The 16,136-nt window shown below is 43.4% G+C and overlaps 1 protein-coding gene across 1 annotated transcript in view; it reads right to left on the reverse strand.

Moving 5' to 3' along the window:
- Positions 1-589: 589 nt before the first annotated feature.
- LOC103359637 (guanine nucleotide-binding protein G(I)/G(S)/G(T) subunit beta-1) overlaps positions 590-16,136 on the reverse strand; it is a 32,311-nt gene continuing 16,764 nt past the window's right edge. Inside the window, exons 2-11 of the mRNA XM_008285082.1 lie at positions 13,484-13,590; positions 12,827-12,865; positions 12,523-12,629; positions 9,458-9,521; positions 8,821-8,983; positions 7,388-7,454; positions 6,852-7,053; positions 5,416-5,632; positions 3,443-3,558; positions 590-2,924 (exon numbers count right to left, since the gene is read on the reverse strand). Of these exons, the coding sequence (XP_008283304.1) occupies positions 3,452-3,558; positions 5,416-5,632; positions 6,852-7,053; positions 7,388-7,454; positions 8,821-8,983; positions 9,458-9,521; positions 12,523-12,629; positions 12,827-12,865; positions 13,484-13,540 (1,023 nt within the window). The 5' untranslated portion in view covers positions 13,541-13,590 and the 3' untranslated portion in view covers positions 590-2,924; positions 3,443-3,451. The remainder of the gene's footprint in view (positions 2,925-3,442; positions 3,559-5,415; positions 5,633-6,851; positions 7,054-7,387; positions 7,455-8,820; positions 8,984-9,457; positions 9,522-12,522; positions 12,630-12,826; positions 12,866-13,483; positions 13,591-16,136) is intronic.

The raw sequence follows: 16,136 nt of genomic DNA on the forward strand, positions 1-16,136 counted from the left end.
CATGTTTAACAAAGAGCATCAGATTTTGTGCTCAGTGAAACTGCCAGGGAACCTCTACTGTCAGTCTCTCATCTAACACATAGGCTGTGTAAATAACTGTTATGGAATTAATTCACTTTTTATTGATATTAGTTTAATCATCACAATCACAGCTTGATCCTAAACTCATTTTCAGTTTTTCTAATAAATCAGTGATCTTGATCAGTGGCTGTTGTGCGATGATTAAATATTTCCACATCCTAACAAAACAGATTAAAAAACAAAAACACTAAAAAAAAAAAGTGCCTGTACAAATTCACTTTTTTGTAATTTACACTTAGAATCAATAGAGGGCAACAAAGGTCAGGCAGTTCTACCTGCACCTGTAGGACGGCTGCTGGTCTGGCAGGAGCTCCTGATGCAGGCCTCTGGGCCACCTAGCGGCCGTCGGCCCGGCGACGTGGAGACATCCTCACAGATGTTTTTAAGTGAGCATGCAACTTCCACTCAACACCGGTGACGGTCGAGTTCTGCGATTTCATGTTTAATCCTCAGACAAACGGTACGATCAGGTGTGGGTTTCTATTGGTGCACAGAGGAGCCAGGCCGATTCAACAGTGGATAAGAAATTGTTTATTTGACTTGAACATAATTACAAGGAAACCAAACAGTCTGCAACATTCTAGCTTCAGTGGGAATCGCTCTAAGTGAATCACACTCAACACAGTAGGTCATCTCAAACTGCTTTTTATTACATCTTAAATAACAGTACATTTTAATATAGTTTCTATCTTGCATCCAGCTTTCGGTTGTACACTGACTGACTTTAAAATTAAATACAAAAGGTGAAAAGGGGAACAGTGGGGGTGCAGAGCTCTACAGTTATTCGATGGAGAAAGAGAGAGAAAAGGAAAGGGAATTTAATTAATTTTTAATATTTTTTATTTTTGTTTTATTGTTTTTTTTTTGCCAACTCCAGGCCTAACGCACAATTACAGCACATTTTATTTTTTTGTTGTTGTTTGTACAGAATGTCGCAGAGAAAAAACAGAATGGAAAAAATGTCACTACTGCTAAAGAAAGAGCGTCTCTGTTTACAAGGAGAAGGGAACAACAGAAAGTTCTGCCATTCAGATGCTGCAAGACTTTTTTTTTTTTCATTTTTTAATAAAGGACAGAAAAAAACCTGTTATAAAATGTTTTTCTTTGTAAATGGAATTTCGTTTTGCTACAGAAGGAATGAGAATTTGTATTTGTTCCGTTCGAGATCGTGTACGTTTGGGTGGATGGATGTATGTATGCATGTGTGTACGATTTAAACATTTACGTCTCAATTTGTGGAATCCCTCCCAAGAATGGACCAAGTAACCGTTTATGTCGCAGGGTTTGCTTCTCGAGTGCATAGCTTTGACATTTTAGTTGAATCATGTATGCACGGAGTAGCCAAAAACAAAAAAGGAACAAAAAAAAAGAAAAAAAAAAAAAAAAAAAAAAAAAAAAAGAAAAAAAAATATAAATACCATCGTATTGATATATTCAACAGGTTATTTTCTTAAAGAAAAACATCAAAAGGACTTAATTCCATATGCACCTTTTAAGCAATTCTACAGCATGCGATTCTAAGAGATAACCCACCCATGGCAGACAACCAAAATCTTTTTTTTTTTTCGTTTTTAACTTAAAAAGTTTCAATATCATTATTTTCAAACATTGATTTATACAACATGTCATTCACAGAGTAGTAACTGCATTTCCAAGCACGGAATGGGCACCTCTGTTAAAAGAGAAATGTCCGGATTGTAACCGGGCTAAAGTGGAGGTACGTCCGACCCGACCAATTCACATCACCGGTCCCAACCACGGGCAACAGAAACCAGGGGAACTAAAGTTAAGGAGGAAAACAAACAAAAAACAAAAAAAGAATAAAAAAAAAAGGGGGTGGGGTGGATTATGATCCGATGGGTTAATCTTCATTTAATTATTCTACATTGTTGCCAGACAAAAAGGTGTAAGAATGGTTAAAATGGTTTGTTTTTTTTTGTTGTTTTTCGTTTTAAAAACGAGCATTCATTATCATAAACAGCATGTGCTTGGTTAGTTAACTTTTTTTCTTTAGACATTATTCTATATATGCAAAGTTTAATTTTTGTGCAAACAAAGATTCGTGGACTACACTGGAAAAAAGAAACAGTAAAAGTATCGAGGGGCTAAATATACAGAAGGGCCAGAAGTGGCTCGAGGACTCCCTGTTGAAGCTCAATTCTCTCGCTTTGTTCTCCAGTGGAATAAAGCTGGGTTTAAAACGGCGCGATCTGGAGGTTTTCTTCTCTTTTTCAACTTAAAAACATTTCTCTAAAATGTGTAAAGACTAGGAAATAAAACAAAGCTTTGATCCTCATTTCCAACATGAACCGACAGCCGGCTGATCTACCTCCGTTCAACAGAACAGAACCATGAGAACAACAGAAACAAACATGGCCAGAAAGCTATTCAGAGTTAGATCGCTGTCGTGTCGTAACCTTCACTCAGACCTGTGCATAATGAGGACGCAGGACACGTTTGCTTGGTGGTGGCGATGGCAGCGGTGGTGGCGGCGGGGTATTTTCATTTATCACGACACCAGACCATGGTGGCAGGAGGAATGCACAGTTTCCCCTCCGTTCCACTTTAAAACCACTAAATCCCTCAAGCTGTTTTTGTCTTTTTTCGTTTTTTTGTCGTTGTCGGAGCTGAATGAGTGACGGATAATTGTGCTCTTTTAAATGAGGAGGAGAGAGAGAGAGAGAATTTTTGCCCTTGATAGTTTTTTGGGGGTGTTTGGAGTCAGTATCATGGTGTTTTGTTTTTTTTTTGTTTTTTTTTCTCGAAAAGATTGGATATGCAATAAAATTGAACATTGTGATGTTGGAATGGTCTTCCACTCAACTTTGGAGTCCGGATGCCGTCTGGAAGAAACAAAGAGAAGGAAAAGTCAGTGATGGACTGTCAGCGTTGAGCACCTCAGTCAGTGGACGGACAGTAAAAAGAAATGATTATCATGACTGTGTCCACGATCAATGTGAAAAATTTGACAAGAAATTTCAGAGGCAGGCCACACAGGAAAATAACAATAATAATCAAATCTAATAAAAAATGATAATATAAAAATAAAAAATAATAATGACAATAAAACTAAAAAAATCGAATAAAAAAATTTAATAATAAAAAATAACGATAATTAAAAAAATAAATAAAATAAAACAACAATAAATAATAATAAAAATAAAAGCAATAATAACAAAAATAAATATATTTTTTAAAAGCAAGCACAAAACCTCAGACTGGAGTAAATAAGCTCCACTATGTGCAGCCGATACATGGCTGATGTCTGGATGTTGCACCTTCGCGCCCAACCCCCAGGTGGCAGTAAACACAAACTCTAGATGAGAGGCCATGCAGCCTAAACAATCGGACCATGGCTCACCTTCAGACTCTAGTTCCAGATCTTGAGGAAGCTGTCCCAGGACCCTGTCGCCACTGCCATGCCGTCATCAGTCACACCCAAGCAGCTCACCCGGTTATCGTGACCGGCCAGGACACCTGCAGGGACACCAGACACTGAGACTCAGCCGCCACGAACCCGCCTCGTCATGAGGACATGAAGCACAGAGTCCAGAAGCTTCACCTGATTATTACTAATACCGAGCCAATAGGCTGATCAATAGTCCCCCCACCAGTGGATCCAATCAGTGCATGTGTGTGTGCCTATTGGCTCAGATCCAGATGATCCACTATGGGGTCGATAACTGTAAAGTATTCATGCCTCCACGGGGCTCTGCTCTGCTGGAGCAGGTGACGCTCTCCCACATGGACGTTTTTATTCTCTGACTACTAAGAAACAAAGATCTGGCCTCGTACGATCGTATCTGCAAACACTGTAGAAGAAAACCACCCTCAGTGCTGACATACAGTCAGAAAGGCTCACAGACCTACATACTACAGCATAAACACATAAATGAATGTCAGGCTCTCTGGTCGAGCCCAGCGGCCGTCTGTAGGCTTGTGTGAACTGCAAAAAAATCACAATATCCTTCAACTCCCTGTAAAAAAAAAAAAAAACCCCAAAACAAAACTATTTAAAGGAGTGTTAGCATCTTAAGTCCAGCCTGTTGAAGCTTCTGTGTCCCCACGTCTCAGAGAATGATTCTCAATATTCAATTTAAACCTTAAAAAGACCCCAAATGACATCATTTATCAGGTTTACAAATTGTAAAAACAAGACGATTGTTAGAAATGTACACGTCCAACAATCCTTCAAACAACCTAAACTAAAAAATGTGATTTAGTCTTAATTCGTTCATATATTTTTCAGAAATCAGATTTAGGGACTGTCGTTAGAAATGGGGGAAAGAAGGAAAATGAGTCAAAGAGGCCGAGAGGGAAATAAAACCTACGTGAACATAAATGCAGCACGAAGCAGTGACCAGAGGAGCTGGAGGACACATTGAACACGGTGAAACATCTGTCTACGGTTGGTGTGCAGAGCAAAGAGGAAAACGCTGAGTTTGTTTTCGGTATTTAATGATCTTTCCCCGACTGGTACACAGTGAAGTCTTCACGGCTTTGTTTAGACAGGAAGTCGACTAACCAGCTGTGAAACTCTCCAGATGCAGGTGCAGTAAAAACCTACATCAGTGGTCGAGTCATGAGAAACTCCAGGAGGAAGGCAAACACTTGTCCTGGTGCTGCACGTGGAACAAACAAACCTACTCACAGCTACAGTCGTCACAGTAAAGAAACGTAAGTCCAGCAGGAGGCCATAAAAACGTCCCTGCTTCACACGGAGCCTCCTCACGTGTCGTAAAACCACCTCATCTAAGATTAAGGTTTAGAAGTGAAGCCGATACGGAGGGCTGTCTTTAATAATGAAGCATTTGTCTAATCAGAAAAATAACCAATGGCGTCCTGCCTCAGCCTGCAGTACAGCGAATATTTACAACCAGATGTGGTTGTCGATACGCGAAGAGTTCTTCTGTGATCAACCTCAACACGCCCCTCTTTCTTCAGTAGAAAAGCAGTGAAGGTCGGTGTATACTTTATACTATATTTTGCTCTTCTGATGGTCTGAATACAGTGAAAAGCTCCTTCTAGATGAGTTCAGGGGATGAGCGGCCAAATGTTTGAAACTTTACGAGCCTGAGGTGACAGCCGTGCCTATCTAATGCTAAATGTGCTAAAACAAAGAGCGCTAAAACCACGTCGTAGATCCATTGGTCTGCTTCTCTCACATGTTTACAGCAGTGCTTGACTGACATGGAATTATTAATGTGGCACATCTGCATCAAGAACATCGACTAAAAGCCAATTCATCAGCTTCTGGTGTGTGACACATGGTTTGGACTTTGGGGAGGATTTTTGCTACGATCACATGCGTCTGGCGTTTACGTGGCAGCTCACCTGCACGGTCGGCCTTCAAAGTGTCCCAGACGTTGCAGTTGAAGTCATCGTAGCCGGCCAGCAGTAGGCGGCCGCTCTTAGAGAACGCGACGGAGGTGATGCCGCAGATGATGTTATCGTGGGAGTAAACCATCAGCTCCTGGTCGGCGCGCAGGTCGAACAGCCGGCAGGTGGCGTCGTCTGAGCCCGTGGCAAAGGCGTTGCCGTTGGGGAAGAACTGCAAGAAGGGTCGAGGCAGGATTTTAGAGGGTTCATAATCATACATCCTTTACCTGACACGAAACTATCCAAGTGTTCAATGAGATAACATGTAAATGCACTGAACTGTTTAGTACAGCTGTGACTCGATAACCCGAAACTAAATGTAAAACCTTCTTCTATGTTGGATATCAAGGCTGTCGGATTGTCAAGAAGGAGGTCCAGATACGAGGAGGGCTTGATGCTGGAAGGCTCATTAGTTGTTCATTATTGTTCATAGTTGTTATAATAACTAGTGTGTTGTTAGAACACTACGCATCGCTGGACTTCAGCCTCACTGACCGGTGTGATTGTGCACGTTCTGACCACTTCCACCCCGGGGCAGCGCTCTGACGGGGTGGAAGTGTCCAGAACACACAGGCAGTACTTGGCTGCTGATGCTAGTTTAGTTAGCGCTCACACTTCTGTTTCCTCCATCGGTGGCGGCGGGGGAGTGGCAGATACGCTCCACCGTTACCATCCATGTTTACTTCCATAAACACTGAGCACGCTCGCTGCGTGTGACGTCGTCGTGTCCTCTTCTGCGCATGCGGGACACTTTTGGCTCGTATGAAGTTCACACAGCAGATCACATACAAGTCGCATTGAAGTGGAAACGTGAAGGAAGTCACAAAGAAATCCTCATTGAGCATCAAGTCCTGCAGTGTGAACGTAGCCAATCTGTGGGATTGTTCAGTCAGATAATACGCCGTCATCCTGATTGGTGACATTAAATGTCATGTCGGAGTCACAATCCAAGGCTGTCGCTATGTTAAGGCTGTTTTTATGGGTTCTGGTGGTTTTTCCTACAAACCTGTCAGATAGCAGGTTTAGGATTGATAAGGGTCGATTATCGAGTCACGGCTGTAGCTACACCTTTCCTGTACCATCGTGTGGACAGTCATCTCTGTAAAAGCAAGTCTGTGGTGTGTATTTTATCTTACATGCAAACTGCTCGCGTTTCTTTTAAGAGAAAATTCAAATGCAGTAAAATGACCCGATGATGTGACAAACACGATAAACAAAACATTCAAACACAACACAGCGGTCAGCTTCTACAGCAATCTGAAGCTTGGAATGTTCTCTTAAACTCGTCTCCTATGACTTGCTCTGACAGACTTGACTTGGACACGCCTTGAACAAGTTGAGCTGCACGTTAACAAGTCAGTGTGTGTGTGTGTGTGTGTGTGTGTCCGTACGCAGATGGCGTTGATGTCTGACTCGTGGCCAGTGAAGGTCTGTCGGCACATTCCTTCTCTGATGTCCCAGAGCTTGGCTGAGGCATCGCAGGCTCCAGACACAAACAGTCGGGTGTCGGGCGCCAGAGAGAGGCTCATGACATCACCGGTGTGACCAGCGAACGTAGTTGTCTGCTGACCAGTCTCAATGTCCCACAGAGCACTGCAGAGAAGCAGAGAGAGCGACGTTAGCATACAGCTGGGATACAGGAAGACAAAACATCCACCGTACTTTAAAACACTCGGGGTGTTGCTCTCTGGGAGACTGTGGGGGTTCAGACACAGACGTGGCCTTTTTGTGTTTCCATAAATATTGTTGGAAATGATGAAAACCTGATAACCAACACTAGCACCTCACAGCACAATGCAAGCTAAAATGACAGCCCTGTGACTGATGTGATATCTGAGGCTGTACAAGACCCAAACACAGCTCAGAAGTGATTCACGGGGTTCTGATTTGTAGTGGAGTTGTGTTGGACTGCAGTTCCACAACTCACCAGGTGGTGTCTCCAGAGCTGGTGACAATCTGGTTGTCATCCAGGAAGCGACAGCAGGACAGGTATCCTGAAAGGAATCAAACACACTGATTGAATAATTCCTTTAAGGTGACTTATGACTAGCAGGAGTCTCCTCCTGACGCTCTGCACACAGGAAGACGTTTTACTCCAAATCATCCTGACACTCCAAAACAACGAGCTGGATGAGAGAGAGATGACTCGACTAATTCACCACCAGAACGAGAAACAAAAAAAGAAAAATAAGAAGCTGTAAGGCATCTCCTGCTTCATGACTGGCTTCCATAAATCCTCCTTTACTCGCCGGCAGTGTGTACATAACCCTCCCTATAGCGAGGGAACTGGAACTAAAATGCTGACACACTTCCTGCATCATGTGACACTGATCAGATGAACGCTCCTTGCCCAAGAGCTCGACACTTTCATTGGTTTGAGCTCGTACACGGCTCGACCACCTCCTGTTTTCACTAGAGACACACACACTATGCGCCTGGTGTCGTTTGCATATGAAAATAATTGTGTTTATATGACTTCAGTTAAAAAAAGCAGCGTGCTGTGTGTCAGTAAATAACAGATAAACGGCTTGTGTTTGTCTGGAGGAGGGTTTGTTTAATACACTCCTGATGTAAACTCAATTAACTAACTTTTCTAGATGTATTATGAGGGATATGATCTCGTCTACGCACAAAGGAAGAGAAAAATGTCTGCCATGACATCATCATCACAGTGGCAGAGTTTATATCTCTCTTGTATTTTGGGCCTCCTTCGGTCTGAAGAACTTGCCACCGACTGTTGTGTGTCGATGTTTCACATAATCGTTGTGTTCTCTGTTCACCTCACCACGTTAAACACTGACACATGTCGTGAACTGCGCTGTTTAAATAAAGTTAAATTGAATGATCCGGTTATTCTAACTGCTATTTGGAGAATCCAACGTGTCATCCACCACCTTTAACACATTAAAATCAAAATAAACCTTCAATCTATAGTAGGATAAGTTAATATTAGCAGTGACAAGCGACGGGTTTAAAGGCAGGACTGGTGGAAGGTGTTGGATGGACGTGCCGGGCTACCCAGCTTGCTAGACCTTCATGGCTTCAGAGGTGAGGAAGAGCTGGAAGAGTGTCGTGGAAGATGCTAGGAGAGCTGGTCGAGGACTTTGTCCCGGAGGATTGTGGGAAAAATCAGGTCACTTTCAAAATTCTCTGTTCGCAGACATCGTTTTTTGTTCTCCTTCATGTCATTAATTATGTTAAAAACAGAAATCCTTTTTATTTGTTGTTGTGAGGCTTAAACCCAAGTGCTTCAGTAAACTTCCCACCACCGTCATTACACTCAACCTTTACACAGATCGGTCTGACGTTCCAAAAACAAAACGACTTGAACCGGTCCAAACGAGACAGCGTCCAGCCTACCTGTGTGTCCGGCCAGCTCGCGGCTGACGCGCACGTTTCCTTCACGGGTCTTCAGGTTGTAGATGGAGCAGATGTTGTCCAGGCCACCACAAGCAACGTAGTTCCCAGAAGGGGCATAGGCGCACGTCATCACCCAGGAGGAGCGCAACGGGATGGCGTGGACCTGGAGGAGAGGAGGAAGATTTAATATTAGATAGCGTACAGTGACAGATGGAGGAGAGGGAGGGGAGGGGAGGGCATGTGACAAAGTCTGTCTGCAATATTAACTTAACCTTTCAAGGGCACAATAGCCGCTATAAATAGCGTTACTCGGCTCTGTCAAACACTTGTAAAACGCATTATAATAAACTCGGTGCTTCTGGGGGTTGTGGCGACTGCTTATTTAAGCTTTGATCAGCAGGTAAAGACAACGATTCACTTATCAAATCGTGTCGTTTGGTTGACTATAACATCTTCTAAAGCACCTTCATACGTCTGATATTTCCTGCCTGACAGTAAAACCATTTTAACTTCATCGGCTGCCAGAAGTTCTGCTTCAGTTTTCTGGAACAAAGCCCCTCACAGCAAGCTAACCAACCAGGTGATGTCATCTCATCACATCTCGGTGCAAACAGCTTTCTGAATATGATGCACCTACCTTGTTTGTGGTGTAGCTGTCCCAGATAATGAGTTTGCCATCCTGGGAGGCGCTCACCAAAAGCCTGATGATGAGAAAAGGAAAGAAAACATCAAATGACCAGTCCCTACAAACTCTAGGAAGTGCTTTACATCAGTTTAGGACACATGCAGGTAGGAGAATGCAGGTGTTTGTCCAGTGATGCATTCTGTCTCATTTGTTTAGATGCGTTTGCTTACATGCAGCGACTACAGACTTTATATCGCAGTCCTGCTGCACTGACTAACAATCAGGGCCAACAATGACCTGAAAGTCTCCGTTCCATATTAAATCCTGTTTGAGTAAAGAGGCAGCGCCACAAAACTACAACCATCAGCATGTGTTAGTCCCTGCTGTGGACAATACAGTCATTCTGTTCTATTCTACGTTTTCTGGGCTTCGTAGTTTCATCGTGCATCATTTATAGGTTACGTATTTGGAAGGTGAAAAATAATGTTCTTTTTAATTAGCGATCCAGATCACGTGATCCAATCTCCGTGTAGGGGTGGAAAGACGAGGGGCTTGTTGAGAACCATCACAGCGGACACGTGAGTTATGTTGTGCGCCCGCTGCTTAAATCTGCTTCTAGACACTCAAACATAAACAGCCACAGCAATGTGCTAAGAAAATTTGATTTAGTCATAATTGAATACGATTTGTGCGGTTATATAATGTGTGGGGATGAAGGTAAACGCGAGCTAACTGGGCCACGACGTTCCTGTAAAGCTGCTGCACTGGACTGGACGGCGCCGAACCGAGAACCCAGAAGTTGAAGTATACGTATACTTATGTGTGAAATTCTACTATCAAGTATGTCTCAAAAACACAACCTACAGAGCCTGCACGTTAAGCGTATTTTTAAACAGGACTCTGTTTTTGCGTTGTCGAGGCGGCTCCGAGGCGCCCTCTGTGACTACAGCTATCTGGGTGAATTTAACGAGTGTAACCACAGCAATGGTCCCAATGCACACAGGAACAGGAGAGAAGTGAACACACCGAGGACTGCTGGGACTCTGCACATCTTAACTACCATTCTGAGGAAGCACACTCACATGTGCATACTCCTGGAGATAATAAGCCGGGGACGGTTAGCGCGCTGGGAATTTTAGCCGAGGAGAAAGTTCCTCATCGGCTTCCTGGCCATAAAATGAACAGGGTTTGGGATGATGTAGAGAAAGGTTTAGATCAGGGAGGCAACACTTTGAGGAAAGATGAAGAGATCCATGTTTGTTTATTCACTCTTCTCACTAATCATTCTTAAAAGTGTACAAGATCCAATTTTCAATCAAATTGTTTTACTTTTCTGACATATTGATGAGGTTTGTTTGCGTAACTCGGAGCCTGTCAGGTGCAGAAAGTTCTTAGAAATAGCAAAACAAGATGGAGAAACATGACATGGAGCCACACCTTCCTTTAATATCTACTATTCTTGTCGTCAGTCTCTACTCCTTTATGTAAAGTGTGCCATCGTTTGATCAATTAGGCAGTTTTGGAGCTTATGGGGGAAGTTGAGCACCAATAAAAGTATAAATACTCATAAATACATGATATTTGTTTCCCCAAATGTCAGACGATTAGTAAACCGCGTCCGTCAAACAGGAGTTATAGATACGACGAATCCACTGAAAACCAAAACATCTCGTAAGTAGCCGACATGAAAAATCGGCAAACTTACGGCAACAAGAGTGGCCTTGTACCAGGAGTGTCATGGCACAGCAACAGAAAACAAACCAGTGGCGGATCACGTGGCGGTTATGAAGACATCTTTTCATGTGGGACATGAGTTATGACTCACTGAGTTCAAGCCGATACAAAGTGCTATTGAAACCGAGTTTAGTGAGGAAAAAAATAAAGATAAGAAATTATGACAACAAAAGATGTTTTAGCTCAACGATGTTTTGACCTCTCACTGGCATTAGAGAGAAATAAACTTAATTAATGTGGACTACAGTTACCTGTTGACTCCAAACCTGTCTGATGCTGTATCAGTTGGGTGATGATGTAAACATGCTAAACAGCTGGGATGATTAGCAGGAACAATACACTTAAATAATGCCATAAAAATATTATTTTAAAAAACCCTGCAAAATATGGTTCTAAGCATTCTCTTGTTTTGTATTTGATATCCGGCTGTGACAAAGTAAACTTGAGCTTTTGACAAAAAAAAAAGAAACTGATTTATTCTACTTTATTATAATGCAGGTTTTTCTAAGAGGAGAGTTTGTGTGGTTTAATGATCCACAGAGCGCTGCATAAAAAAAAAAAGAGGAATTAATGAAAAGGATTCTTTCTCCAACAGTTCCAGATCCACCCTGGTCTGAATTCAAGCAGTGTCTCCGCACGGCTAAAAATAGCAGAGCCGGCCTAGACTCTGGGTCAAAACATCTTTAGGTGACCTTCTTTCTGGGTGGCCGGGTCTCAGCAGGTAGTCTGAGGTGGTCTAATGAAAACTCCTCTGGAAGGTGAACCATTAACAGACGCAACAGAGCTGACGGTGGGTAAATACGGTGGGTAGACTTCTGTATTCATTCGACTGGGAGGATGATGATGATGAGGTGACTGAGCAGTTTGCAGCGGCCTCTCTAAGGACCGACATGCACCAGCAACGCAGTGATTAACTTGTTGTTTGCTGAGGTTAGAGGTGTGTACGACTCCAGGGAAAAGGCTTTACGTGAAGCCTTGGCTGTGGGCTTTAACACACAAACTCCATTTTGAATATCGTCCGTACTCAGGAACACAGGAGACACACAAAGACAGAGTGACTGATGCACGTCCATTCACAGCAAAAACATGCATTAACCATTGTGCATGTTGCTCTTCCATTGATTGGACAGCGAGCATATATTAATATGACGGGACGCTTTGGGACGCAGGCTATTGAGGAATTTCATGATTTGATGAAAACCCTTAGGAGGAAGTAACTAGCACAAAGCCAGTTAAGTAAGCTTTTATATCCATTTCCTGCTTAGGGAAGAGGAGGTGGATGGGGGCTGGGCTGACAGGAAGAAATATGTAGCTATGGACAAAGTGGATCTGAATGAAATTACCTTGAATCAGTGCCCCAGTGCATGGCATAGATTTTAGCCAGATGCCCCCTCAGCGTTCGTCTAGTGCGCATCTGAATTCGGCCAACAGGGTCGATGTTAGCTGTGATCTAAACGGGGTTAAGAGGAAAGAGAAAGATAATAAACCACGCAATATTTTTTCCACTATTCAAACCTCATGCAGTCTGGCCAAAACAAAACAAACATTTGTCACACCATGCGTAATAACTAAACATCAAACATATTTAATCCCATTTCAATCATCAGTAACGTTGAGACTAGATGGCGGCGTCAACAGACTTCTTACCTGAGACAGGGTAGCATCCGCACACGCTTTCCTGGCATCCTGAAACACAACAGCGCCGTCAACTTACACATCAGATGGGAGGTTTGTACGATATTTAACAACTTGAATTGTAATATTAATGTGTGACGTCAGCACTGCGGCGAAGATCTTAACCGCTTTAAATAAATGTCATTATGAAAATATGGTGCACTGCAGGTGAAACAACGGTACGATACAAACTCTGCATCTGACGCCACTGGCTAGCTCGTACAGGCTTTAACTTAAAGGTGCCGCACTTATCTGCGAAATGTAATCAAGTGGCTCATGTTATGGATGGCGGATGCACAGTTCTGTAGGCGGCAGTTTTAGTGAATTTGATAAATCAAACTTAAAGACATTATTGTCTTAGCTTACTGTCAGTATTTATATTTAACATTTAATTGTGACAGATCTGTTTAGATGCTCTTTTTTTGCATCCAGCAAGATAGAAGTGAAGAAAAAAATGGCCTAATTCCCACTTGATCTTTATAATGTCAACACTAATAGAGAACCGCTAAAAGGAGAAGCTGGTTTGGTCTCCTTTCATCAGCACTAGTTTGAGATCTGGAGCACAAACCTAACCCAAAACAATAAAAAACAAACAGAAACAGGTTAACTGGAGGACCGTAGAGGACTTACTCTGATCTGGTTCTTGAGCTGCTCAGCCTCCTGGCGTAGCTGATCCAGTTCACTCATTTTCCTCTACTAATGGTGTGCTTCGCTCCGCCGCCTAGACTCTTGCTGATCTGGAGGAGACAAAGAACGAGAGGCTCAGCATACGTACCACATGTTAACACATAAAACGTTAAAAAGGTAACTGCTGCCTTTTAAACTCTCGTGCCACAATTTACGTGCATCATCTCGACTCTATCTCCGGCAGCGGGCTTATGGACACGGTTCCTTCAACGAACCACAGCTAAAGATCCCATAGTGTCTCTTAAATCAATCTGCGAGGCCCAGACAAAGTCACAGGGAATCACTTTCTAGACAGCTCAAGACTTGTCCTTGCCAGCTTGAGGCTGTTACCTAGCAACAGGCGCCAGGCAGCTACTTTAGGCTTAAGATAACAATTTTGAGGGCGATGTTGAATTTGTTCTCTCTCTCCTTCCTCCCCTCCCAAACAACTGCAAAATCTTGGGCAAACATCTGGCCACCAACGAGCAAGTCAAGACACAACACAATTAAAAAGAAAAAGATTTAAAAATCCGCTCGGCAACAGAAGACCTAAAACATACCCCCGACTGACGGTAAAAATGAAGCAAGGATTAAGACTCCAGGTATCACAGAGAGGCAAAGAGACGATGGAGGGTTTTCTCTGCACTACTGGAACCCCGAGGCGCTCAGATGATGGGCAGGGTTTCGATGAAGGTGTCAATGCTCTGGCCTCTGGACTCTAAACTGTTCTCCAATGTCATCCCTGTAATCCTGGGACACAGTTGATTCAGCTCCTCCAGCCAAATCCGGTTAAGACAAAACCTGCTGATGATCCTAAAAGCAGTGGCTATCCCGCTGACCCCAATCCTCTGGTTGACGCTCTTAACACCGACACTTTCACCATCTACAGACGGACGACAAATTCTAACAAAAAGAAAAATGCTAGTTTAACAATGGTGAAGTCTGGCTTAAAGGTTTGATGGCGTGTTGACCACTGATGACCAAAAACCACGACTACTGCACCAGAATACAACACAGTAAGCCAGGAGATAAGTTTCCCAAACAGCTCTGCTTTGAAATCATTTAGAATTTCCACATACAGCCAAGCAAACTAACAGATCATCTTCGTTTCATGCTCTCTCCTCTCACCGAATATTATAACTCCAAGGACCGTTCACCCTCACGACTTTATAAAATCACTTAAAGGACGCACTGCAAGTAGCATCACCGCCTATCTGCCCAACACAAGCCCACTACAGCACCAGTTGCTCTTCAAGCACATCTTACCTTCCCTGTTTCTCTCGGTTTAGATCCTTTGTCCTGGAGAGCGTTGACACCTTCTGAATGAACACCTCATCCTTCGTGCCCCTGACATCTTAGCAGGTACCTGTCACCTGATTGGCCAGTGCTGCTAAATGGGTCTGCATCTAAGCAAGGCGCCTTAGCCCCCTAATCTTGGCGATAAAAACGTCTCACGGTAATATCACTGGCTAATTCTCGTCTTCCCTGTAATAACCCTCTGTATACTAGGTACGGAAACACACGGTTGCACTGTTCAACACAGCGTTGAGAAGGTTAGCAGGTCTCGGGAACCTTAAAACATCTCAAACAGTAAAATGTGAACACTGGAAAGAGCTAAGCTAGGGATACTGGCTGATGGAGCATGTGGTCGTGTGTATTATTATTGTTTTACAAACATTACAAAGACTTTGTCTACAATCTAGTTTGTCCATACACTCATATTAAAACCACCTGTCTGCATTTGTTCTGCCAAACAGCTCTTAACTGTCGAGGCATGAACTTCACAGACCTCTATATGGCGGCTCTGTGGCATCAGACACCGAGACCTTAGCAGCAGTTCCTGGAAGTTTTGAGCTGGGCTATCTATGAACTGGACTTATTTTCCTATTGCATCCCAGGAGATGCTCCATCAGATTGAAGTCTGGGTAACTTGGAGGTCAAGTCAACACCGTCTACTCTTTGTCATGCTACGAAAACCATTCCTATACGAGCGCGATCCTGCTGACAGAGGCCACTGCCATGAGGACACAACACTGCCATGAAGGACTGTACGTGGTCGTTTAGGAAGGATTTATCTGCCAAAGGAACATTCCCTTGGTGTCCCTGCAGAACATGACCCAGAGCATCGTACCACCTCCGCACACTTGCCTCCTTCTCAGAGTCCATCCTGCTTATTATGTGACCCAACTGAACAACACACACCGGTCAGGCCGCTCACATAACGTTAAACATGATTCATCGGATCAGGCCATCTTCTTCCATCGTTCCATGGTCCAGTTCTGACTCACAGAACCTGACCAGTCTGTGGCTATGCAGCCCCTTACACAGTTCCTTCCAACACCTTTTCTATCATAGCCACCATTAAAGTTTTCAGCCACAGCAGCTCTTCTGTGACGCCAGGTGTGTCAATGAGCCCTCGTCACTGGCTGTCCTTCCTTGGACCACGCTCAGTAGGTACTAACCACTGCTGTACTGGGACCACCTGACAAGATCTGCTGATTTGGAGATGCTATAACCCAGTCATCTCGCTCTCACAATTTAGCCCTTGTTAAAGTCACATGGATTCTTAACGCTGCCAATTTTTTCCAGCTTTCAACACATCAACTTCCAGAGCTGA

This window comes from Stegastes partitus, unplaced genomic scaffold (genome assembly GCF_000690725.1).
Source record: "Stegastes partitus isolate 25-593 unplaced genomic scaffold, Stegastes_partitus-1.0.2 Scaffold386, whole genome shotgun sequence".
Lineage (NCBI taxonomy): Eukaryota > Metazoa > Chordata > Actinopteri > Pomacentridae > Stegastes > Stegastes partitus.